At 39.1% G+C, this 26,178-nt stretch overlaps 1 protein-coding gene across 9 annotated transcripts in view; it reads left to right on the top strand.

The window, feature by feature from the left end:
- ATP2C1 (ATPase secretory pathway Ca2+ transporting 1) overlaps positions 1 to 26,178 on the top strand; it is a 62,042-nt gene that overhangs the window by 6,801 nt on the left and 29,063 nt on the right. For 2 of the 9 annotated variants that reach the window (XM_010398859.2, XM_010398860.3), the window contains exons 2-3: positions 24,945 to 25,055; positions 25,973 to 26,089. In XM_010398859.2, coding sequence (XP_010397161.1) covers positions 24,987 to 25,055; positions 25,973 to 26,089 — 186 coding nt within the window. In that variant the 5' untranslated portion in view covers positions 24,945 to 24,986. Of the gene's footprint in view, positions 1 to 10,271; positions 10,369 to 10,585; positions 10,671 to 10,769; positions 10,790 to 10,879; positions 10,901 to 11,193; positions 11,441 to 24,925; positions 25,056 to 25,972; positions 26,090 to 26,178 lie in introns of those variants that run through there. The other 7 variants (XM_039549809.1, XM_039549808.1, XM_039549814.1 and 4 more) reach the window with 7 other exon arrangements.

Raw genomic sequence — 26,178 nt, 5'->3', positions numbered from 1 at the left:
GCTGATGGACTGTGGCAGCTCTTGCCTAATGGTTTATTCAAATTCTTACTTTAATATGTTGAAAATGTATTAATCTATATGGTCAATGCTTACCTATTTTTGGAGTCTAAGTTTGATATGATCTTCTGAAGAAATCTTACATCATTGACATTTTAAATTGTATTACATTTCCTGAAATACTGTTTTTAATTTAGGCATTTTTGTGACATAGATATTGCATCAATCAGATGTGGCCAAGTTGGATGGGGCCCTGAGCAACCTGGTCCAGTGAAAGGTGTCCCTGCCCAGGGAAGTTGGAACAAGATGATGTTTAAGGTCCCTTCCAACCCAAACAATTCTGTGTTTCTACAGTTCTTCACTTAGGCAGTATCATGACTGAATGGTTGTTGCTGACAGCCGTTGCTGGGGAAGGGAGGGGAGTGGGGCAGGCGGACTGCCACTTCTCAAATCCAGTGAAACAAAAACCTTAACAGAATAGGCTGTGCAGTAGAAAGCTTATTCTCTCTTTAATCCTTAAGCTCAACTTTTACAGCTTTATTTAAATAACTGGTAGAACAGTACATGTAAACACAAGTATGTCAAGGATTAACGCCAAGAGAAAAGATTCGAGAACTAAGATATATTCAATTACTGAAGCTTTATTTGAGTACAAATGAAACAAATTATTTGTAACTAAAAAAAAAAAATCTGTCTTATTCTCCTGTTTCCTCTCTTTTTCATATAAGAATATATCTGCCAGATACAGATGGATTAGTTTTACTTTTTGGAGCCTTCATGTTAGCATTTCTAATGTCATGGAAAGACAAGGAACCCAACAAAGCTTAGGGAGCATTTAAAGTTCTGAGACAGTCAAACAAAACAGATGCCTGATTTCTGTTTTCTTAACTGAATTTCCTCAGCTGTGCCCTGTCAAATCAGCTTCTTGCACCATCAGATGTACCGAACCTGCGCCACAGTTAAGAGGTACTGTGCTCATGTGCGCTCAGTAACACATGTATTTATTTACATTTCTCCCCAGGAAATTAGACAGAAACACAGCAGCGCTAGTTTTTTACCATATTTTAAAAATAATCAGAGCTGAAACTGCTCAAGAGGCATTAAAAAGGGCTAGGTGAAAATGCTTTTGAACGTTTGAAATTCCAGGACTGTCAATTGCAACAATTACAAAAATGATTTAGCCTTTCACATTTTGATTTCTTTTCAGAGAAATTTCATTTGGCCTTTCTATTCAAGTTTTGAGGTTCATGCTTTCCAGATTTTCTATGCAACTAAAAGGATTAGAAGCCTTTTTCAGCACAGGCAAACTTCTTTGATATAATGGCACCATTCCACGATATCAAACAATACAATATTAAAGCCCAGGAACTACAAAAGCTTAGACACAGCAGTGTTACAGGCATTAGGCTTTGGGTTGTAACCTTCCTCTGGCATTCTTGCCATGTCAAGCCTCTCTATGGTACTTGCTTTGCATCCACAGGAAGTAAGTTTTAGGCAGCTACAGCCTAAGCCCAGCCCTGAAGACAAAGTGGGGAACCTGAATTAGTAAAAGCAGTCTTAATAATAGTGGTTGTCTTTCATAGTAACACATGGCATTTTCATTGAGGGCTAAAATAAAAAAATATTTGCAGCCATCCTATATCTAGGACTCAGAAGTGCTGGCCTTGCTGCTAGAAACTTTTAAACCTGACCAAATTTCGTGTAGCTGCTCCTTCAGTTACAGTGCTGCAAAGAGCTCTGTGTTTGAGCAGGGCTAATTTCACATGGAAGGACAGGATGTCATGCCACAGCTATTTAAAAGATTGCTTGGAATTGCTGTCGCCAATGACTAAGCTGCTTCAAAATCATTTAAATATATCAAAAAAAGAAAAGAGTTCTGTTTAAAGAGAAGTGCTTGTGAAGCTTGCATACCTGCAATAAATCTGAGACTCATCAGAAAATATTTGCTAAGAATTTCCCATTGGGATCAGAAGCCATTGTGTGCAGAGATGCAAAAATGAAGTCACTTGTTTTTTTCTTCAGTGTGGATGTACTTCTTTAGGTGGCCTAGGGCTTGGTGGGGCAAATGGTGGTATTCCTTTTGCCACAAACTGCAAAAGGAAATGCTGTTTTAGAGGTTTTGGCAAGTCTGAAAATGGACTTTATTTTTGTTCACCTATTTTCAGTTTCTCTGCTACAGTTCTGCATTCTTTATGCTTTGACCCTAGGAGCAGTATCTTGATTACACTCTGTAGGATGTAACAGCTTAATTGCTGCAAAGCTTAATTTATTCAAACCTAGCTCTCTCTCTTTAGATGTCACAGTGAGGCTATGGTTTAGGATAAAACAGAATATATAAACAGGAAAAACTGCAACACTAAGGTTAGTTTATTCTGCATCCTTTATAATCTGTCCCTGGAAGTGGAAAACAGTATCACACTGTACATAAATGTTGAAGATGTGAGGCCATTAAAAACCAAAGATCAACTTTTGAAAAAGAGAAAACAATTGGGAGTGAAAATTGTGGGAGATATGGAAGATGAATTCTTAAAAGCACCTGGTTTACTGAAATCTGTATCTACTGAAGAACATAATCCAGGAGTCCTGTTTTGCAACTTCAAGGGAAGCAAAATCAAGATTTTGGTTCTCAATGCATACACACATAAGCAATTTCTGATTAATCCACGTTGCTACTACAATGCTTCCAATGATTGTTTTGTTTTGTTTTTTCCCTGGATGGATGATTTTCCACAGGTGAATGACTGATGAATCAGAGACATTTACATCTTGGTATGTTTTTATTTCAGCATATTAAGTAAGTCATAGATATATGGCTGGAAAGATATATTATTTGACATAACCTAATAATAGGTAAACTAATGATAAACAGATTTATGATTAAGTAAATCATAGCTATAATAGGAATAATAGAAATATAAAATGTACAATATATTTCATGTGATGTGATAAGTATGTTCTCATAACAGTATCTTAATACAATTTAAGATAATCTTCTGACCTTAAATATATTGTATGACATATGAAAGATATAGGATAGAAATCATGTCTCTCATTAGATGTCAAAACATTCTGGTCAAGTTTTAAAATAGTATATAGGAAATTCAGGGTTAAAATTTACTTTAAGCTGAACTTCAAATAGGAAACAAGATTTTTGCTATTTATCACTACCAGTTTCTGTACTCTATTTATAGAGTTGTATCCTCACAACTCCTCAACAGATCTGGATTAGGCTGGAGGCCCTCAAAGATGGAATGGGAACTGCCAAATTTTTTTCCTGAATGAGAAATGGGTTATTTTATTCTTCCTTCTGGATAGGCAGTTGCCATGCTGAATTGTACTGAATGTCCCCACTAGCCTGAGGGTGGGGAGGAGAGCCTACGATACGAGTTTTGACTCTTTTTAAATTAAACCCTCCTCTGGTGCTTCTTGGCTTGTTGCAGATGCACAGAACGCAGCTGATGTTAGCTGCTGAATTATTGGGAGACTGAGGCACACCTCAGGGCCCTTTTAGCCTTCCCATTGTGACAGCCTGCTAGAATATACTCTCCCAATTTATATAATATAGCTGTAGGGTTTGTCCCTCCCATATCCACTCCTGTCACTTTCAGCTGGGGCTGTATGCAACCTTTGGTGATGCATGGACTGAATACGTAATCTATTATTTAGAGTTAGGCTACTAAAGATGGTGATGTTGCTGGGTAATATTTTAGCACCTCTTTTCAAGGCAGACAGGAGCCTTCTGTGAAGCATGTGTTTGTTTTTTAATTCCCTAGTGCTGAAGTTTGATATTGATTAGCAGTGGTATGGAAACACTCCTGAACACTTGTTCCCACCTCCACTTCGTCCCAGCACAAGCTTGTGTAGCTGGATAGGGGATAAGGTCAGAATAACCTTGTTAAATTTGGGTATTTTACTGAGTTTCTAAATGTTACATAACCTGTGCGTGTAGTTTTTATTCCTCCCCCTGCAGCCTTTTTGTTGACTTTGAAGAAGAAAGAAAGCATCTGAATACATATTTAGTCTTTCAATTCACCAGCTGGGCCTATCTTAAAGTTAGGGGTCTTTATGATAGAGCACATAGTTGCAATAGAAGCACACTACATTAATTGCTTTTATCAGTAACCTTTACCAGCTTTAAAAATGTGACCTCAGACCACTCTTTTTAAGACATGAGGGAGGAAAATATCCTCTGTATATTTGACTTCCATTTACATACAAGTTTTATTAATACTGAAAATAAAAAGGTATATGGGCTCTCCCATAAAACAAAAGTTTGTAACAAATTCCTCCCAACCTGAAAAGCTGCCACATGCTTTCACTTGATAACATTTTTTGGCTCTGAGTCTGAATAAAATTTCACAGCCCATCATATTATGCTTAAGTGTGTTATCAAACAAATCATCTTATTCTTGCCAGAAGCTGAAATGCTGTAACTAAGTAAACATCTGTTTATTAACTGCCAGCTCCTTACTGAGTATTACCTTTACCCTGTTTTGCTCTCACCCATGGTCCTGGAGAAGAATTTCCAAGAGAGACTTGGCAAGCTTACTTGTCTGTAATATATGCAGCATTCCTGAAATTCTTGGCACATTAGCCTTGAATCAACTCAAATGAAAGTACTTTGCTGTTTCTGGTTTCTTTTAGCTGTTTATAGTTTCATTGTCAAAATGTCTTTATTCTCCACCACAGACATCTTGCTATAATGTAACTGAAATAATTTAAAAGTAAATGGGGTGCCTTCTTTGCCATGTGATAAATTGCAGTACTCCTTCAGAAAGACATAAACATTTACTAGGGAAGAGTTTTCCACCTTCTGCTGTATTCAGACCACAACAGGATGGCAGCTGCAGCTGGCAATGCAGAGGAGTGGAGCCTTTGTCCTGTAGCAGACATCCTAACAAAGGCATTTTGCCTGCCTCAGCCAAGACTTCCAATAGTAGCTTGCTTCACCGCATATTCCAATTATAGAGCACATGTTTCTTGGCTGTCTTTAACAGGCAATGTGAAACTAGATCTTTACTTCACAAAATGTCTCTGGAAATGTGAAGCCTCCAGTAAATAGGATAGAGGCACTTGAGAGAGCTTCCACATTAGTAGTGAAACTTTTACTGGAGCAGTCAGCTTTGAAAACAGTCACTGAGGGTTAAACAGAAACAGCTGAAGAGCTCTGTGTGTCTTAAATAAAGGGAAGGGAAACCTCTCTGGAAAATGCACAATTAATATTTTTAACTATTTCAGAATGGTGCAGCTGAAGGAAGAAATAGCAGGTGAGTATTGAATATGTGGATGAGAAGGAAGGTATGAGAGAAGAAAAGTATGGAAGATTTAATGCAGGTTTGAGATAAATTGAGAGCTATGGTCAGAAAAGTGAATTAATTTAGTCTTTCCCTGAAGGATAGATTAAACCTGATTTTCTTGAATGCTCTGAGTATACATTCACAACAGTTCAAACTGATAAAAGGTTTTAGTCCTGTGACTGTTCCACACTGCCTTCCTGCACTAGTTCTGGGAGTTCAGCAGTAGAGCCTTTTTTGAGGTAGGCTTTCTTCCTGGCTAGATCAGTCCTCCTGAGCTGGGTTACTAAGAGAGGAGAGTGTCAGGGCCATACAGAACTTGGCACAAGCAAAAAGGCAATCACAGAAGCCTGATTTTATGTCAACTTAAACTGCTGTGGTGCTGCACCCCTTCTCTGAATGTATGATATTGGTAGGGATGCTACTTAGGGATGGGATGACAGGGTTAAATTCAAGTGGTTTAAAAATCAGTGAAACAAAATTTAAGACTACCACAAACCAAAGTTCTTTAATTAGCATAATTGCACAGTGTCAAGACAGGGCTGAGTTAAGGTAATTTGAAAATGTAGTTATGTTTCTTACATCTTAACATGCTCAGAATTATAAAATTAAATGAGCACTTATTTCCTTTGGGAAAATGGTATCATTTTTCTTCTTTTAAACTTGAACTGTTTTTATACATACACACACACACTCACAAACATCTGAACTTTAGCTGGAATTGCCTTGGGTTTTCCTCTGGAGAATTCTATTTGGAGATGAGGTGATTGCTTCTATCTGCTTCTATCTGCTGTTGAACAGCATGGATGGAAAGGATGTGGAGATGAAATTTGCAAACAGGCTTTACAAATGATGTGTCATTTAAAGTGTGTAAATTAGAAGGTCCAGTGTCATTCCTCCCCTGTCCCGACTCCAGTCATACAAGTACTCTGTAGAGGACTGTAAAAGCACTGGTGACTTTTTGACTTCCAGATGAAAGACAACAAAAAATGAGATTAAATCAAATGAAAATCCATCTTACCAGAAGCCAATTATTTTCTACCATGAAAGCTAATTTATGCTCAGTGTATTGAGGGCTGTTTGAATTATACCTAAAGCAAAGCAAGCGAGCAGTGGAGAAACCTGTTTTGACAGAAGGAACATATATGAATCCTTTCTGACCCAAACTGAAGTGCCATAGAAAGCTTTGTCCTCATTAAAGTACTATCAGAAAAATGTCTCTTGTTATAATGTATAAATAAATTCTCATGAGATTAACAAAATTTGTAACAGATTTCAGTAACACTCAACACTGACAGACTCTAAACAAATGCATCTTCAGAAGGATACTATAAAAGGATACTTTAAAAGGATCTGGAAGCTCACTTGTTCAGAGCAACAAGTATTTCAAGGGCTGTTATGGTCTGAAAAGTGACTTCAACAGGATTCTGTGTAATAAATCTCTAATCTGTGAACAATGCAGTTATAGGTATCCTTGTTATGTTTAAAACACATTTTACTGTTTTGGTAGTGCTGTAGCACAAGGGAGCTATTGAGATGAAGATGAATTGATTGAGATCCCAAAGACTAAACCAAACTTGAAGTTCAGCTTGCATATAAACAAGCTGCAGGTTAAAGCCTATCTGTTTAATGCCATTAGACTGAATTCTCCCTTCTTTGCTTCCAACTGATTGATGGAACTTCCTGGAATTTAATGTATTTACTACTTTTTAATTTTTCCAAGCTTCCCAGAGGCCTTTAATTGTTCTGAAGAAATAGAAAAACAGCTAAAAACAGCCTTTTGGGTTGCTTCTAGATTCAGCACACAGAAGCTATGTATGCTTTTTTACAGCTGCCTATTAAAAAAACCAACATGTAAACAAAACATAGACAACCAATTTCTTAGCCCTAAAAGCCTAAGGGACCATAAAAAGTACTGAAAGCAGCAGTGCCTATTCATGCACCCCATACCTGTTCCAGCATCTTGGCTGTGCCAGAACAACCACTTCTGATTTAATTAGAGAAGTCTGTATTCACTGATGTGCTGGGTTATTCCAGACATGAATCAGTTCCCACATGAACTTAGCTGTGGGTCAGTTTGTGGTTGTGGGTCTGAAATAATCTAGTGGCTGCCTGCTGCTGACAGCCCTTCACAGAAGGCAAAGTCTGACTTGGCCATTGATAGGAGGTAAATGATGAGAATTCTGTGGGGAAAAGGACAGGGAGGGGATGGAGTGGTGGTGTGGTGGTGGTTGGGCAGCAGGAACTCTTTTTTGTTGATGCAGAATGCTAAGGTGGTGCTGTGTGGCACTGAAACCTGGCAACACAGCAAGAGAAGGAGAACGCCTGGGGCAGGGGGCTGCTTAAGTTGCCATTGTATGCTCCTGAAACTTCACTCTCCTGAATGCAAAACATTTTCCAGAAGGTTTGCTTGCTTTTATGAAGTATTTTCCGGACTGTGAACTAGAAAGAGAAAATGCTGAGCTATCAACCACCACTGTTCAGTCTTTTTTCCCCCCAAAACCTATCAGTATTGCATATCCTTTCAAGTACTGTTTTTTTTAAAGAGATTCCTAACTGTGACATTTAAGGACTGTTTTTGTATCTTTTTCTGGTTTGTATATGTATTTTCACTGGAATTATTCTGTTTGTGCTAGACATGTTTGCTCATTGGAAATTCAGAGGAAAATTTTATTGCAAGATTTTTTTTCAAGATTAAAAGAAGTAAAACAAATATTATTGTAATTTGTGAGTACAACTGGCTACAACAGGTTACTGTAAGCAAAGCCTTTTTTTAAATTTCAGACTTATCTCTGCAATCATATTTTAATAATGTGCTTTGGTTTGCCAAATAATGCCTTTGCCACACACTTTAATGAGGCTTCCTGAAGATATTAAGGCTGTCCTAATCCTCTTGTGTATCAAGCTCACATTAAGGATGGGATTTTTGAAGAAACAATATTTAGCAGCAGTTGTAAATAAAATACTTTGAGCATTGTCTATTAAACAGCCACTGTTTGCAGGTGTGGAATATGGCAGAAACTGTAATATAATTTTCAAGGATGGATATAGTCCTTGTATAATGCTGAAGAGATGCTTTCCAGCTGCCTGGCACCATCACAGGCTGTAATATTGGCAGATGTACATAGTGTGAAAGAGATTAAGCCTCAAAGATGAAACTTTTTTAGGTGTTGCTGTAGAGTAGGACTTGCTTTTGACTTCTCTTCTTGTGAGATACGTGAACACAGTTCTTAGTTTCTTAGTATGCAGACTTTGTCACAGATACTTAGGTCTCAATTGTGAACAAGCTCAGTAATGTTCAGGAACTCCCAACCTTCTCCCCAAAACTTTTCACGATGTAAAGAAGTCGAAACATGTTGTGGATGCAAACAGTATTAGGACCTACAGGCTTTGGTTTTTTCCTTCCTGAAACATTTACCTAAGTTTTTAATATTTAATGATAACATATGATATTGAAAGCAAGAGCTGCCTGTTTTAACAAAGTAACTAAATGTTTTTCTTGTTGGGTGCATCAGTTTTGTGTTGAAATTGTGGCATTATAACTGTGAGCATGTCATGAGTATCTTGGAATGGTTCTTAGTTTGCCTTACATACAAGTTAACAGAAGTGCTGTCTTGGAAGAGAGTCACTGCCACTTGTAGTGGGATACTTCACAGAGTAACCATGGAGACCCTCAAGTAACATGTTAACTTTATGGGACAGGTCAGAAATTATGTACTAGGTAATCTCAAACTATTAACCTGTCTGTTGTCATCTTAATTTCCTGAATGCAAATATCTGGAGCCTGTACTTTAGGGCAGTACTTCTAACTCTTCTTTACCTCTCAAAATATATTGACAAATCTATATTACATTAGCACTCAAAATTATCTTCAAGAGCTTCAAAAGAAGCAAGGATGCTCTTTAGCTTCAAGAGGCATGCTATTATGAGTTGTGAGATTTATTTGAAATGTTAAAATTCAGTTCTGTTAAATGCTGCTTATGAACTGACAAAGACTGAGTTTGGTTTCTTCTGCTGCTTAAGAAAAACAAAGCCAAAGTCACAGGTTGTTAATCATGAGATGTCAATGCAAGTGCTTTTTTCAGACCATGTTGTCACTGTTCCTTTAGAAATGGGATGTAAAGCCTACAATTAGCACATCTTCATTAGATTTTGACCTTGAAAGTTGAAAGGCATTTTGTTCTTACTAGTAGTGTACATCATACCTTAAATTAAAATTAATCATCTCAGTGGAAGTTACTTTTACTTAAAAACTTCCCCAGATGAAGAGCTGAGCATCACAACAGTAGTTTCAAATAATATTCCTTTGGTGTCTAGATAAACATAATTGAGTTGATAAAGCATTTTTTTTCCCCCAGAATTCAACTAGTTATTAGGGTTGGTGGTTTCATGATTGGTAGCTAAAACCTACCTTTAAAAGTAGTTGCCTGATGTGTTTAAGATTTTGCACTGAGTCGATTTTTTTTTTCTGCTAACATTTACAAGAATATGATAATGCGGTGGTGCACAACCAACCAGGGCTACCAGCCTAGACTGACTGTACTGTAACTCTAAGAGGAGCTACCTAAGGCCTTAAGATGGCACGGGGGAGATTCCCATTATTAGGGAAAAAAAAAAATCACTTTTAGAATGATCAGGCATTGGAATAGGCTGCCATCAAGGGAGGTGGTGCAGCCACCACCCCTGGAAGTGTTCAAGAGGCGTCTGGATTTGGCACTGAGTGTTATGGTTTAGGGGTCTCAGTGGTAGTGCTGCGTGCACAGTTGGACTGGATCATCTGCAAGGTCTCTCCCAAGCCTTGATGATTCTGATTCTACTCCATGTGCGTGACCCCGGTTTTCATGGGAGGGCAGCAGAGCAGCACTCTGAGGCGAGCGGGAATGACGGGGTTGTTTTCCCACGCCAGGAGGGCCGGGTTTGGCTCCCGGCGCTGGCGCCGGGCTCGGCGGGGCCGAGGGCACGGGCCGGGCCCCTCAGCACAGCCCGGTGCTCCTCGCTCCCCGCGCCGGCCGCTCAACGCCGCTCTCGGATCCGCCTTCTCGCGGCACCGTGCGGCTGCTGCCCGGGCAGAGGCGAGGTGGGCACCGGCCGGGCGCCTCCATGGCTCCCTGCAGGGGCTGGGCGTTCACACGCGTTTATTTTCAGCCGCGGCGCGGCTCGGCTCCCGCAGCCTGCAGAGCTGCCCCGGGAAGCCGCTCCGGGGCACAGAGCACCCCCCGCGCGGCTGCCAGGGGGGCGGGCGCTGCCAGCGGGGGCGTGGGCGGTGGGCGTGTGTGGGCTCCGCCCGCCCTTCCGCCGCGGCGCCCCGCCCCGTCCGCCGCCTCTGCCCGCGGAAGTGAGCGGAGCGGGGATGCGGCCGCGCCGCCTCGGCGCACCGAGGTGAGAGGCGCGGCCGGGCGGCGGGGCCGGGGCGGCGGCGGCCGTGCCGGAGCTGCCGCTTGCGCCTCTCTGCGCTGCCACAGCCGCCTCCCCCGCGCTGCCCCGCGGCCTGCGCTACGGTGCGGGCGGGGCCGGGGCGGCCGAAGGGGGCTGCGGGCGGGGGTCGCTTCGGGCAGGCAGCGCTTTCCTTCGCCGCTTCCCGGTCTCCCTCCTGGCGCCGAGGATGCGGGGTGCGGGCAGAGCGGGGAAAGGGGGGTTACTTGGGGTGAGGGTTTATTTTTAGGAGCGAACGCCCCTCCCCGGGCGGGACGAGGCTGTTGGAGGCGCTGGTGGCGAGGGGAGAGCGGCGGCGCTGCTCCTCCGTGTTGCTGTAGCTGCTGGGCGGCTAATCCTAATCCTCATCCTCGGTGGTCTCTGACAGCTCTGCGGGCTCCCTCTGTGTGCGTGAGCCGCTCTGCGCTAGGCAGTTCATACGGGTTTAGTTTTATTTTGTTTCTTTTTTTATAATTTTTTCCTCTTTTAGCGTTGGTTTCTCTTGCAGATGTTGCTGCAGGTGGGGGCAAAGGGAGCACTGTGATTGCCTGGGATCTTGGGGCATTTCTCTCTTCACCTTTCCGCTCCCGCTCCAGCGCTGCTGTTGCTAAAGACTTTTGTAACTATCGACTCAAGTACAATTTCGATGGAAAATGAAGGTAAAGGTCTCATCAGACTCACTGACTTCATTGGAGCTAAGAGGATTTTTGCATGCAATTTGGTGACAACTCCTACTGGTGCGTGTGTATGTTTTACCGTTCCAGGGGTTCGCAGGGTTGCTCTCGTGTGTTAATCTTGTGGTAGGGATTTTGGTCTGCATTTTGAGATTTAAGATTTGTAGCATCATCGTTTTTCTTTATTTCTGCTGCTGCTTGTAGAACTAATTGTCAGAGAGATTTTATTCTCTCTTGACAGCTACTTAAAACATCTATTGTGCGTTTTAATGCTTTATATGTTTGTAATAGAAACATTTTATTTAGACAGAAGCTTCTTGGCATTAGTTGCTTGGTATTTGCTTAGATGATATGATTCTCTTAAACATCTATTTCAGGATGAAATTGTGAAGTATTAGCTGCATTTTACTTTGAAATATTTTGTGTATTTATACGTTCTCGAAAATTACTCAAATTGCTCTCTTGGACAGTATTTAATTAAAAAGTGATGCTGAAGTTTTGAGTACTGAAAGAAGTTGTTCTATTTTGCGTTCTCCTTCTTGTCTAGTTTGGAAATTACTTAATCTGGGGAATTACTTCAATTTTTTAGTGTCAGCCTTCAGTTTATGCTCTGGGAACCTTGAAAGCCCCTTTGCATTGTGACAGTGACTGTGAACTTAATTGATTTTTTTTTTCCTTTTTGTTTGTTTCTCTTTCTATGTGACTCTTTATGTTGAAAATCTCTGAAATTTATTATTTTTATTATTATACATGTAGGAAAAGAACCATTGATTACTCCCACCTTAGGTCATCACTTTTCTTTGAACGTTGGTGGGGATTTAGGTGGCTACTAGATTTCCTTTGCTGTAGGTTGTTACATGAGATGTTAGGTGCTCCTTTTCCTCCCACCCCAAAAGAGGGCTGCTTTTTTAATACTTTGACTTGAATGAAGAACTGAATTGAGACTGTGGGGTAGACTTAGGTTATTTTTTATGGTTGGATATTGTTCTGTTCTGAAATACGGTTGTCGTGGATGACTGTAACGTTGTGGTAATTGTGAAGTGCAACACATGTTGAAAACTATATGGGTTGCTTTCATCTGCCATTTCAGAACTTTTTTCTAACTTTAAAATCATGTCAGAATATTTTAAATTCTATTGATCATGTCTTCCAACTGGATATTTGTGAAAAAGAACGTGGACCTTGTTAGGTGGCAAGAATTTTGAAGTGCACAGAGCACCTCTAGGAGATTGGTCTTTGTTTTTAGAGGCTGGATAGCTGACAGAAGTGGGGTCGGTGCCTTTGCATTTCAGTCACTGTTGCAAGTGAAAGGGTTTTGAATGGGCAACGCCCGGGAGCGGGGGAAGGCAAGCAGGGATAATACCGATGAATAGAATTACACTAAGGGGGAAAAAGGTATCTGTGTGCCAAAACCCAAATGGCAGAAAGACTTTTAATGCCTTACACTTCTGTTATCAAATAAATAGTATATCATAGATGTAGTGTGCAGTCGAGTTGTGTGTGATAGTGTGGCTTATTCTTCCAAATGCACAAAGATGGCATTTTTTATGGAATAAATAAACTATGCATAAAAATTAGTTATATTTGTATGATAGAAATAATATTAAAAGGCTTTATCTTGGGGAAAATACTTTAAAATATGATCAGATGCATATTTCAAAGGCAGAAATAAAGGCTGTGGTTTATTGAGGGTTTTCAAAATGGGGTAAGCTTATGGGAGTAGGAGAAAATGATGTGTGATAAAAAGACTGAAGTGGTTCTCTGAACACATGAATGACTTCTTCTCCTCTATTTCTTCTCCCACACCCCTCCATCTCATAATTAATTGAGATGGGCATGGATATTTACAACTGTGTACTGTCTGTTTTGGTGTTCTTGGTATTTCTGAGCCCTTCTTTTTCTAAAACTTGACATTTTGAGGCAGCTAGACACAACAGCTTTTGTATTGGAACTTTTCAGCACTCTTGAGGCTCCTTAATGTATTTTCTCCTGGTGACAGCTGAATAATCTTTGTAATCTTGTAGAACAAAGATTGCATTTAGAATATTTTTAAGCTTTTTTTTTTCCTTCAAGTATGTGTTTGAAAGGTCTCTTAGGTTTAGATATTGAGCAAGAGATAGCAGATTGTTGTTGTTTTTTTTTTTTTCCCTCCTGTATTTGAATGAATATTCAAGATTGGGAAGTGGTGAGATGGTTTAGAAAACGGATGTTTTGCTGTGTTAATTCAGTACTCATAAACAGTATTGTGTGTTTATGTCTAGGCTAGTTAATGTTTTGTCCTGAGACTTTGTGGTTCCTGTTTCTTGTGTTGGGTTGATTGAACTTCCGCAAAAATTCGTGTTTCTCATGGTAATGAGGAAGAGAGAATTTCCCGTCATAGGGAGATTTCTGCTTGATCATAAAACTATGAGTTAGAGGAATGATGTTTGTATTTCCATTTGGAAAGATGGAGTTTAGTGACTTCTTTCCATTGGAGGAGCTTTTTCTTAAACTGTAGGCAGTTAGGGGAATCTTGTATGGACAGAACATAATTTTGTAATTTCTGCCTTTTAGCAGAAAAATAAAGAACAATTCAGGTTTTCTAGACTTTGAGCTTCTTTGAGGTCAGACCATGACTACAAAAACGAATTGTTAAATAGGAGTACTGTTTTGTTATCAAGACCTTAGGCAGTATTTGTTTTCATATTGTTAAGAGCCTAATGGAAGAGGTCAAAGTAACATTTTCCTGCAGAAAAGATTATCCCAAAATCATATGGAAGGTTGGTACAAAAATTCAGACCAGACTTGCTGCATGTGATAAAACATTGTGTGGTGATTCAGAAATCCTCCTTAATCCTCATTGTTTTGAGTCCTAGTTAACTTTAGCTAATCTTCAAAGATGGTGGTTAACTTCAGCCTATAGTCTGTAGTAATTTCAGGATAATTTTGATGATTGCATGAGTAGGGAGATAAAAGTGAAGACTGTTTTGTTTCTTAGAAAAAGGTACTTTAGTTGTTCATAAAATCCTGACAAATTAATAATTTGTCTTGTGCTTGTAGTGCAGTTGAATTTCCTACTGAGTTTCATGGGTGGTGGTTTTGGTGGTTTTTTTTTTAATGATGAAAATGGGCTTACTTGCTAAACTATCAGATTGAAGATCAGTGAATAGGTTTTGGGGGCAGTGAGTTTCAGCACCCTGGACTGGCTCATCATGGATTAGGCAGCCGTAAGTACTGAGGAAGGGGTGGAGCGTGTGTACATGCAACGGACAGCAGAGGGGGAAGGGATGCCTGCAGCAGCAGTGGCTTGAAAACAAATTAAATGGTTCCAGAGTGGCATCATCAGTTGTTCATTAAGTAATATCCAAAATAATCAGATTGAAATTTGCGATGGAAAATGTTGGAGATTCTGAAATGGACTTGGTGTTATCACAGCAGTTCAAATTCCTTTTGGAATGTAGATGATTTCTTAACAAAATAATAGGTGAAACAAGAAATTTGATATTCATTGATCACAGTTTTTTACTATCTGCAGCTTGCAGATAGCTAGAAACCAATACTTTACACTTATGTTGGCAGAAGTCACATTTTTTTAACTTGGAGGCTAAGGCGGGAGAAGCGAATTTTTCTCTTTTTTTTTAAAAAGAAGTGTGAGTCTTCACTAAAGACCAATTTCATTCCTATATTTAAACAGTACTTCGATAATTTAAATAACTGCTAAATTAATATAGCTCAGCCTTGCCTTAGGAACATGTATTTCCTTTATAAATGAACAGTCAGACTCATCTTTTAATCTGTTTGGTTGATGGAGCATTAGATAGTTTTCGCCTTTTCTTTCCCCTTTTTTCCCACGCAGGTAAGTTGGAAATGTTAATGTATAATAACCTAGAAGTGATTTAACGTGGTGGCAGTGTGAGTTCAGATGTTGCAGAATGTATGTGTAGTTATTTTGCTCCCTTCGTAACTTCTTTACTTGAAGAATCTGTGGCGTAATCTCGTGGTGAGTCAGGAGAAGCATTGCTGTAAGGAAAATGCAGACAGTTCTTAGGGCAGCTAATTCAACAAAAGAGAAACAAACATTTTCACTTGGATATTTTTTGGTGATGAGTGACAAATACACAGTGATTTCAAGCATCTTGGGGTGCGTTTCTGTAGGACTGAATAAAAGGGTCTCCTTATTGCTGAAAGAAGATCCTGCTCTGACTCGTGTTCCTGCACTAGTGTTGCGTTGACTCTCGTTGTTGAGTTTCTCTGTCTTGCTGGCTTGGCAGAAGGTTAGCCCAGCCCTTCCTTCTCCTTGCCCTTGTTGGGCAGCTTTCTGTTGGGTGGGACAATGGAATGGGTTCATGAAGTGTTCAGGTAATGTTGAAGAAGGTGAGGGACAGACAAGTGAGACCTGTTAGCTTGACTCAGTTCCTTATGTAATCATAGGTTCCATTCAGTATCAATTCACCCACAGACCACGGCAGAATTTTGCAGGAGTGGCATAAGTTAATAAATAGATTTTTAGTTTTGATTGGGTGGAAGAGTTGAGATGATACCTAATTGACACTGGGTGATAAAATTGACATTTGCAGTGTGGTTTATAAAAGCTAGAAGGAATGATAAAGTTACAATGCAGGGAAGAGAGGGAAAATAAAATACAGTAATCAAGGTATAAATTTGGGCAAGCATCTGTTTCTAGTTATTTGTTTTGTAAACATTCTGCTCTAAACAATTAGAAAGGATAAAATGGATAATGGGTTAGCAGATGCCATCTACAGAATCTTTTACAAAGGCTTTTAAAATATTTTTAAGTCATAAATTTTCAGCAGCACTTTTTTCTGCATACATAATTCACAAAAAAAAAGCTTTGTGAATACAGTGTTGCTGCTTTCTTGATAGTAATCATAAGAAAGCTTATTACCATAAGTAGAGTAATTATGCAGTGAGTTATGTTTGCATTTAAATTGACACTGACACTAGCTTGGTCCTGAGAAGTGTTGTAAACAGTAAGTTCAGTATTTTTTTACTTAGAAATTAATTTTGTTGCATTATGAAGTGACTGCATAGCTGTCAAGGATATAATCAACTATGGGGTCTTGAAGCTTCATTATTTTAAGCAAATACTGAGAAAATATTTTTATTTGTGTTTTTGCTTAATACCATTATATGGCAACCAAATTCTGCATGTCATGGATACATTAGTAGCATATCACAGGGTGATAAAGTTCTTTATTTTAGTGTTTGCCATTCAAGTGCCATCCTTGATTCAGAGAAGCTCAGCACTTCAGAGTGTTATGAGATACAAGCAGACTGTTGGAGAGCAGCCATATGATCTTATTTCTAAGCTTAAATGTTCCTTTCTAGAAAGTTGGTGACTCTCTGGCAAGATAAATGACTGATACTTAGACCCAAAGTCTTTTTGGCCTGTAACTTCTAAAGGGCTTCCTGTGAATCAGGATTTCAGCTGAAGCAGGAGCTGGTTAGAGTCAAATGTGGGACAGCCAGCAGTACTCTCTTCCTTGGGCAATGAGTTCCTGAACTGATCCAGTTCTGTTATATTCATCGAGGCACTAGCATTGATTTGATCGTTTTAGAGTGTGCTTAGGATTGTTTATTTTTTTTTGTTCTTCTGATTAATAAGTAATGACAAATGTAAGAAATGTTCAAGCAGACTTTTCCAGTGTCCAAGGGTTTCTTTGAACAGGGAGATCAAAAACTGAATATTTTGGCCAACAAACTATAGATGGGTCTGATGTGTTCGTCAATGCCTTCTTGGTAAAGCTGATGCCACCTCCAGGCTTTCAGCACTGAGGCTTTAAACTCACCATTGTATATCCTCCAGAGTATGCATAAATGCTCTAAATGGTAAATCTTTCGTAGAAATGAAATAGAAAGTGTGTTTGGCATTCTTAAGTTTCCACTGTATTCTACATTAAATAAGGTAAAGGAAGATAAAGTGATGTTGGAGGTTTAGTTGGGTTTTTTGTTGCCATCATTCTGACAGTGCACAGCACTGCAGTCAGGTTAAGGTATGGTTATTTTTGTGAAATGTTTTCTCTAGCTAGAGAGCAGCAGTTGTCACTCACAAGGTTTGCAAGATAACCACATGGTGTATACAATGATTACAGCAAACTGCCCATCTTTACTCTTTACTGGTAGCCTCAGTTGAACTACATGTCCTACTTTCTGTTTTTTAAATTAAAGAAGACATGAGGAAACATCCTGAAAGAGTAAAATGCATTCCAGGTTGTGGAGACATGTTTCTCAGAGAGTGTTCTTGGAAAGTATTTTTAGGACCTGAAAATAGTTCTTGAGCTTTATAGACTATTGTAGAGTTAATAAATTGCATGTTAAGTGGAGCATCTTACTCTTTATTACACTGCCTGAAGTAGATGGGGTTGGGGATACATTGCTTAAATATTTTACGACTTTCAAGCTAGGACAAACCTTGAGATTTAAAATGGTCAGTGCCAGTATTCGATTTCTGTTTCTTAGTTGATCAGAAATGCCGTAGTGTTGTGTATCAAGGAGCATGGTTTTGCATTATGGTTGTTTCATTGCCATAGTGAAAGTCCCAAGCACTGCTGAAGTGGTGTACTGGAATATGAGGCAGGGGATTTTTCAGGCTTACAGGGCAGCTTAGCAGGTTGTTCTCATAATTTGGGTCTTTATATTTCTTTGGTAAATGGATGATGTCTATTGCCCATTTTCTATAAAGTATTACGAAATTACACACAATAGCAAGGGGCTGAAACTATGTGACTTCCCTCCTCAGAATAAAATTACTCTGCAAGGAGAACTCATTAATGCAATTTAGTGTTTCTCTTTCCTTCTGGCTTTTTTTAGGGTCAGAACTTTTCTATGTGAACTTCCTTTGATGTGGGGGCTCCTGGTAAATGTTTTAACTAAAATACTGTTGAATGGGAGCAAATTTTTTTTGACTGTTAGAATACAGGGTTGCTGCAGCTGTTTCCCCAGAAGTGAAAAATCATCACACTTTTCCAGAGGAGTACATTCAAAAAAAGACAGTAGACAGTAACTTCAAAGCCTTCAAAAAGTATTTCTGGGCAAATAGTGCCTGGTAGAAAACAAGAGGCTTCTTAGTTTGCAGACTTCAGTCTTTTGTGGGGTGGGAAGGGACAGTTCTTTGCAGTGACAAGTAAAGTACTCTCTTTGCAAATCGGTCGTGGATGTTTGTGTCTAATAAGTGTTGGCACTTCTTGTTCTAAAAAACACAGCATTATTTCCCACAGAGATATGTGTCAGAGTTCAGTGCTCTCTGACCAGGTTTTTTTTAGATAATCCACCTAAGGAGGGTGCAACACTGAATATTAGGGCAACAAAGCTGGTGAAGGGTCTGAAGTATAAGTCCTATGAGGAGCAGCTGAGGGAGCTGGGGTTGTTTAGCCTGGAGAAAAGGATGCTCAGGGGAGACCTTACTGCCTTCTAGAACTACCTGAAATTAGGGTGTAGCCAGGTGTGGCTTGGTCTCTTCTCTCAGGCAGCTCATGACAGGACAAGAGGACACAGCCTCAAGTGGTGTCCAGGGAAGGTTTAGGCTGGACATCAGGAGGAATTTCTTCACAGAAAGGGTGATTATGCATTGGAATGGACTGTCCAGGGAGGTGGTGGAGTCACTGTCCCTGGAGGTGTTTAAGGAAAGACTGGATGTGGCACTCAGTTCTGTGGTCTAGTCAACATAGTGGTGTTTGGTCGTAGGTTGGGCCCTGATCTCAGAGGTCTTTTCCAACCTAATTGATTCTGTGATATCAAATGTGTGTTTGAAGATACTTGATGTTATGTGGGTTTTTTCATTTAGGAGAATGACACATTCATATTATGTTTTCAGTATATTTTGTAAGCATAGTTTGTAATTAGCAAAATGTAGAAATTGCAGTACACAGTTCAATCACAATACCAATGTGATTCCCATTTCCTGTCTCTATAATATCTGCACCATTGTGATGCTGGGCATCCCTCATCTCCAGAAAGGATCATGTGGGTTGAGACCCCGTATGGTGCTCCTGACATTTTGTCAGTGGTTCAGTGCATGTGGTCACTGAGCAACATGAGCCTGACCAGCATGGGAGGGGATGCAAACTCAGACATTAGCATTCTTTTGATGAAACTGGGGAGAAATATTGATACCAGTTGATCCACTCAGCTGACTGAGGTGTTTATCCAAAGCAAAGGCCACCCTCCAGTCCCACTGTGTAGAGGTCAAGTCAGCCTCTTTGTAACAGCTGTAGTTGTCACACCCTGCATTATTTCCTGAGCTTCATAGGTGCTTCACCCTTGCTCATCTCCTCCAAGCCTTCTGTTACAGGGCTTTTTTTGGTCAGTCACTGTACTTGAGTATTTATCATATCTAAATTTACAGTGTTTTGAGGCTCATTTGAGAAGTTGCTGGTTGAGGATCAATTACAGTTGGTCTTCATGATTAAATCACATATGAGGTACAAACAACTGTATTAATTAGGGTAGTTTGTAAAGATGAGGCCTTCCTCAAGGTAACTTCGAATTTTATGCACATAATTAAGATGTAGATAAATTAGTTCAAAAGCCAAGAATAAGACATTAAAAATCAGAGTTTACTTAAGGTAAATTTGTAGACTAACTGCATTTATAGTTTGTGACCTTGATGGCACTGAGTTTTCTTTATTTTATTAAATCTCTATTTGCCACACTCAGCTGCTTCTGCCTGCTTGTTCTGCTAGCATAACTGGTGAATTTCTCTGGAGATTTAATTCCTGTTAAAATCTGGTGTAATTTCACTGATAAAATTGACTCATAGTCATAACCATGTTGAGAATTGCTGGTTTCAAAATGGTCTGAGGGCTCTTTGTTTGCTCTTCTCTGCCTTACCTCCACTTTTTGAATCCTGCTGTGCTTCAGGGGTTTGCTTCTGGCTGTACAGTTGTTCTAGGATTTACTCTATTAAGTGTGCCTAATGACATTTTTTGTGTGTGCGCGCGCCTGGCTTTTTGTGTCTTGTCATCACTTGGCCATGGTTCTGTGGCTGGGACCTGTATTGAGGTTCCAGAAGCATCTTGCCTTCTCTACAAAAGGGGGAGGGAAAGATGGCATAAACATCTAGTGAAATAGATATTTTTAGGGTCATTGTTAGCTAGTGACTCAGTAGAATCACAGTTGTGATGCTGAGCAATGATCTATTGAAACAGAGAGCTTGATGATGCTTAACATAGATGAGATAGTTATGCTTGAGAGAAGACAGTTAAAAATTTGCATCTCCAAAACCTATGGCCACAATGTCCTAATGAGTGGGAGAGGATTTTTGCACTTATTCTTCATATCTGATGAAACTGACAGAAAAAAGTGTTACTTCCATTCTGGGTGGAGTCTTTTTCTTAAAGATTCCTTCCACAGCCAAGAGTCTTTGCCTAGTGGGAACTATGTCCAAAGTCCGTGTACATCTACAGGGAGAGATGCACAGACCTCTGTGCCCATTGACATCTAGTTGATATCTAGTCCTGTGTGCTTTCAGGGTTCCAGACAGTTCAGGAGAGGTAAGTGCTTGGTATTTAAGTATCTTACTGTGTGCACAGGTGTCTGCAGAAGTTGATCTGTGTTGCCCCTATGCACCTGTTATCCTGGCTCCAAATTGTACAGACTTGGAGAAGAACATGCTTCTTATGATCTGAGTTTTTTAAACCTTTCAGTATATATCACACATGGTTTGATCATATAGAAAATTCAGGAAATGGGAAGCTTGTAAGTTTCAGTCTGGTGTTCTGTGAAATACCTTTTATTATGTTGTTGAACACTACTGTTTTTTTCATTGTGGGGAAGGTAGATAAAAAATGAATCCTAATTCTTACAGAGGGTGAGGAAATCTTGATTCTTTTGGGATCCCAGTAAGAAAGGCATGAACACTTGAAAGGCAGATCACTACTAATAACTGGGAAAAAGGCAATAGCAAGGTGTAAAATCATATGTCCTTTCTGATGCTGGGAATCCTGAGATGATACATCTTTGGAAGGATCTCTGGTCAGGGCATGGCACACTGTAGGTCTCGTTTGCTTGTTGTTCATTAGTACTGTTATGGGGTTTTACAGTACAGAATCATCCATCACTGATAGTAGTTGGGCCTGGAATGAGGGCTTTGAAGTGTTCCGTGGACAACGTGCTCTAATATCCTAACCTCATTATTAAAACGGCAGTTCCTGAGCAAGGTGCATATAATATTTCAAGTGTGAAAGACAGCATACTGTTCACATACTTAAAATGAAATGCACATTGATTAGTTACACATTGATTATGTGGACATTCATTAATTGTGCTATTGATTGGACACAGCATGACTCAGTAACGATCACATGGTATCCATGATAATCAAGTACCTGATGTGGATCACTGACTGCTCACACAATAATAATCTTACAGGCAGATCATTACAAACAAGTTGAAAGGTCTTTGTAGTACTTGAATTGGCATGAAAGGGGTTCACTTTTACAAGGACTGATGGGACAGATTCAGGCAGCCTTAGTGAGTTGTTCCGGTGGACCTGAAGATTCAGAAGGAATCTGAAAGAATCAGAATTTGTTTCAGTACCTGAACTTAAATTTCATTGTTTTGTGAACATCTAGGATTTTTTTCACTTTTTGCTGTTCTCTATAGATTTATTTCTCTACTACATTTGTATTTCGTACTTGCAGGTCAGTTGAGTAGCTTTATGTAACATTTGCAGGGCTTTATATTAGCTAATTAGCCAAAGTGTTTTGGTCACCAGTTTGTCTGAAAATAGACTTTGCTATGAGAGTGTTCTAAGTTTTTAGACTGCTCTTGGTGAATGTGGATCCTACCATTTGCATTCTCTGAGCAAGAAGAGCTGAAGTTCCCCTTGAAAATAATTGTAAAAGTATATTGATGTCAGTGAGCCCTACTGATGGATAATAGACTCATTTTGCTAAGCTGAGAAAAACAATGGTAGAGATAAGTTGTTGGTTACAGTAGAAGGAAGCTAGGCAGGCTCTTATAGCCTATGAGGAAGAAGAAAGAGTAACACACCACTCTTAACTAGTTAACTAAATTTTTCTTCAGTGGAAACAGAACCGAAGTCTGAATTTCTGGTAGTGTAAGCCTTCCAGACAAATTTGTATTTATTTTGATAAACATCCTTTGGTCACAGTTCCATGATTGTATGATTGATGCATATTTCTTGGCCTAGAAATGATGGTGTGTACCTTGGAAGTGGTCCAAGAAAAGCCCTTCCTGAGGCAGTGATTTATTTTTGTTATTCACCATCCTGCTGCTTTGTTCCTTGGTGGAATTAGCTGCAAATGGGGAATGGAAAGGTGTAGACATAGAAGCTTCAATGGTCGTGCTGCCTATCTGGTATCTAACATTGGCCAGTATAACGTCTTAGCCCGCATGTTCTTTATCCATATAAAAACTTGGCCTGCAATGAAATACTGAACTATTTTAAGGTATCAACTGATGAATGACAGAAAATTAATTGCTGCATAGGATGGAAAGAAATCTTGCTGTATGTGGGTTGTCTCCTTTAGTGCAGAGCGCTGTGGTTCTGGGAATAGCTTCTGTTGGATACCTTAAAAGGTGTTGCGGAGGCCCAGATCTCTGCTGTGCAGATCTGGGCAGCAGTGCAAAGGACTGTAGAGAGCACTTGCCAACAGTATTGAAGAAGTAGTTTATCTTGTTTTGTGGAAGTAATGCATAGTAAAGGCAAAAAATCATTTGCTTGAATACAGTTATTGTGGTCCAGCAGATAGCAAGCACAGCTGTTTTTCGGACCTAAATCTGTTATGTAGCCCACTTTATATTTTGTGAGGGGAACAGTGGTTGGTTTCTCATTGGCTAAGGAATTGAAATTTAATTTGTGGCAATGTTGGATATTTGAAGCTGTTCTTTTCTGAACTACAAATGTAGTTTAATCTACAAAGATTGTATGGGGTTTTTAGAAACTAGATGAAGATCCATCCAGAATTATTGTACAATGGGTAATTTTGCTCTGGTGAAAGGAGCTGGTTATAAAAAGACTTTCTTAGCCTTTATCTTTGTGATCCTGTATCAGATTTTCTTTGTAGATTTTTTTTTTACCACATACAGTACAGCATTCTTCATAAATGTGGGAGATAATACGAATGAAATACATTCAAAATGACTGGCTTTTTGAGTGCCACAAAAAGGTTGTCAAAATAAGCTTTGTTGTTGCACTGTAGTTCTGTGCTAATGAAGATTTATTTGGAAAACAAACCTGATCTCTGAGAGAACCCTAACATTTCTGTTTAAGGATATTTAAATTCTTAAAATAATCTTAAATAACGTGTTATTAGATTTCCTGAAGTCTTAATTGATAATATTAGGGAAATGACCAGTTATGTATCCTTTTTTGGAGTTGTTTATGTTTAGCAGCTATGTCAGTTGCTAGAGGGAAAAAGATTTTTCTCAGCACTAAAATTTGTAATGGCTGTCAGTTCATTTCTGCCTGCCCTTACTGGGAAAGCATGGTTGCTCAGCACTTTTGTGAGAATGTGGAGTCATCTTGGTCGAAGTCATATGTTTGTGGGCTTGTTTTGGAAGAGCACTTAGGCTTAATGGTTTTCTGCCCTAAACTGTTGTTTGGAAGTGATAGAGAAAATGAGCTACAATAGTAGAGTACATGGCCAACAGTGTGCAGTATAGAAAATGAAGATTGTCATACTTTTTTTAGGACATAAAATGCTGGAATCTTTTAATGTGTTGTCATCTTTAGGTACTTGCATTTTAAGTCTCAGCACCCATAGAGAAGATATATACAATACAGTAATTATTTCCTAAACCATAAACGCACCAATTGAAATTCTGTGCAAGTATAATGTGAAAACCATTTCTGTGGTCTGCATGTTTGCATGTTAGGTCTCTTCCAATTAATGGAGGGTGGATGTGTGTGCAGCATGAAGTATTAATTGTGTAGTGAGATAGTCAGCAGGAAAAAAGAGCTTCAAACTCCAACTCCTCATATAAACAAAAATCAGAAGCTCTGAAGTTTCATTAAATATCAAAGCAATGCTGACCTATGCAATCAATGTTGATATTGCGCTCTTCTGCAGTTCACAAAATTTTAGCTTCCTAAAATTACAGAAAACATTACTTTTTATAGCATTGATTTGAAGCTTTTGTGCTGTAGTCAAGTTTTAGTGCTTCACTTGCATCTGTACTCTTGTTTGAGGTTTTCTTAATGGTTATTCTCCTTTCTTTATGTACAAGAAAATGTAAATAGGCCTGCTTAGATCACCTTCATTAATGAGTAGAAAGTAGGAGCAGGGGGTGAAATTTATCTGGAGCGACTTTCTGACTAGATACTGATGATAATGATAAAGGATTAGTAAGCTATTTTACTGTTAGGATCTTTGCCATCACTGAACACGTTGTTACAGAAATTAGTGTTCTCACTTGCATGTCCAGTGTTTTATTACTGGAGGTGGTAACTGCATGAAAATAAGCTGAATTGTAGATTATTTAAGTGCAATGTTTATAAAAAAACTACCTTTGAATGGTATTAATACTTAATTGCTCTGGCATGTGTTGTTTGAAACTAAACATTAGCACTCTCCTTCCCTTCAGACTTTGGTTTTGTTTCTAGGTTGCACGTCTTCAAAAAATCCCTGATGGTGACAATGAGACAATGATTCCTGTACTGTCTTCAAAAAAAGCAAGTGAATTGCCAGTTGATGAAGTAGCAAGTATTCTGCAAGTAAGTAATTTTTTCATATAGAATGCACCGATATTACCAAACAATAAATTTGATATTTCTTAAGGACAGATCTTGTAATTGAAAGTTGATGCATTATCATGCTGTTTGATATTAGGTATTAGCTGCTTCTAAAAGCAAGTTGGTTTTTAAATTGTTGCTAGAAATGCTCTAATCTCTTAATATAAAAAAAAAATTTGGACATTTGCAGGGGGAGTGAGATTCAACTTGAAAATATTTGGATTTGTCTGCTTTGAAAATTGTGACTTTATTAATAAAATCTGAGAGTCAATCTTGCTATAAAATTCTGTGCTGGGTTTTTCTTTTTTTATTGCTTCCATTTCTCTAAGGAATCCTTAATATTCTTAATTTATTTTGGTAGCCTCCATCTTAAGTCTAGAAACAGGATTGAGAAAGCTACTCGTTGACAGATTTATGAACCATTCAATCTGGGTTAATTTTCATGATAGATGATCTTTTTTCATTTTCTATATGCTTGACTGCTTGAGGAGTACACCATGATAAATGCTGGTCACTGAAAACTCAAGCCTTTGAAGCTATTGCTGTCACTTGGCTGAGTCACTGAACTCCTGACATAACCCTCTAGAGTCTGAAGGATGCCCACAGTTTGGTCTGTTGTGGAGTTTTGTGCAGGGAAGATCAGCAGTCATTTAGAGATGTGAAGCAACATCTGTTTCTGTAGTGCTGTGAATTTTTGGTTGAATCTCTTAAATACTGCCAAATAGAGTTTTAAAATAGTAGTTAGTTAGCTTTTGTTGTCGTACAAACATTAGTACCAAACTTGTCTTTCTGATGTTGCCCAAATTAGTATAATCTAAGGCTGTGTATTTGGGTGTGGGAATTTACACTAGCTTTTCAGTGTATTTGCTGACTGTTTTATTCTTTGCATATTTTAATAGGCTAATCTTCAGAATGGCTTAAAAAACTGTGAAGTTTGTCATAGACGGGCATTCCATGGGTGGAATGAATTCGATATTAGTGAAGATGAACCACTGTGGAAAAAATATATATCCCAGGTGAAGATTTTTGTCCTTTCTGCTTTTTGGTTTGCAGTAGTTTTGCTGTTTATTTTGTTTTACTTAGCTTTTGTGTACATGAATATATT

This window comes from Corvus cornix, chromosome 2 (assembly GCF_000738735.6).
Source record: "Corvus cornix cornix isolate S_Up_H32 chromosome 2, ASM73873v5, whole genome shotgun sequence".
In the NCBI taxonomy this organism is placed as follows: domain Eukaryota; kingdom Metazoa; phylum Chordata; class Aves; order Passeriformes; family Corvidae; genus Corvus; species Corvus cornix.
Note: the sequence above shows the minus strand (reverse complement) of the source record. Positions and strands in the feature narration are given on the sequence as shown.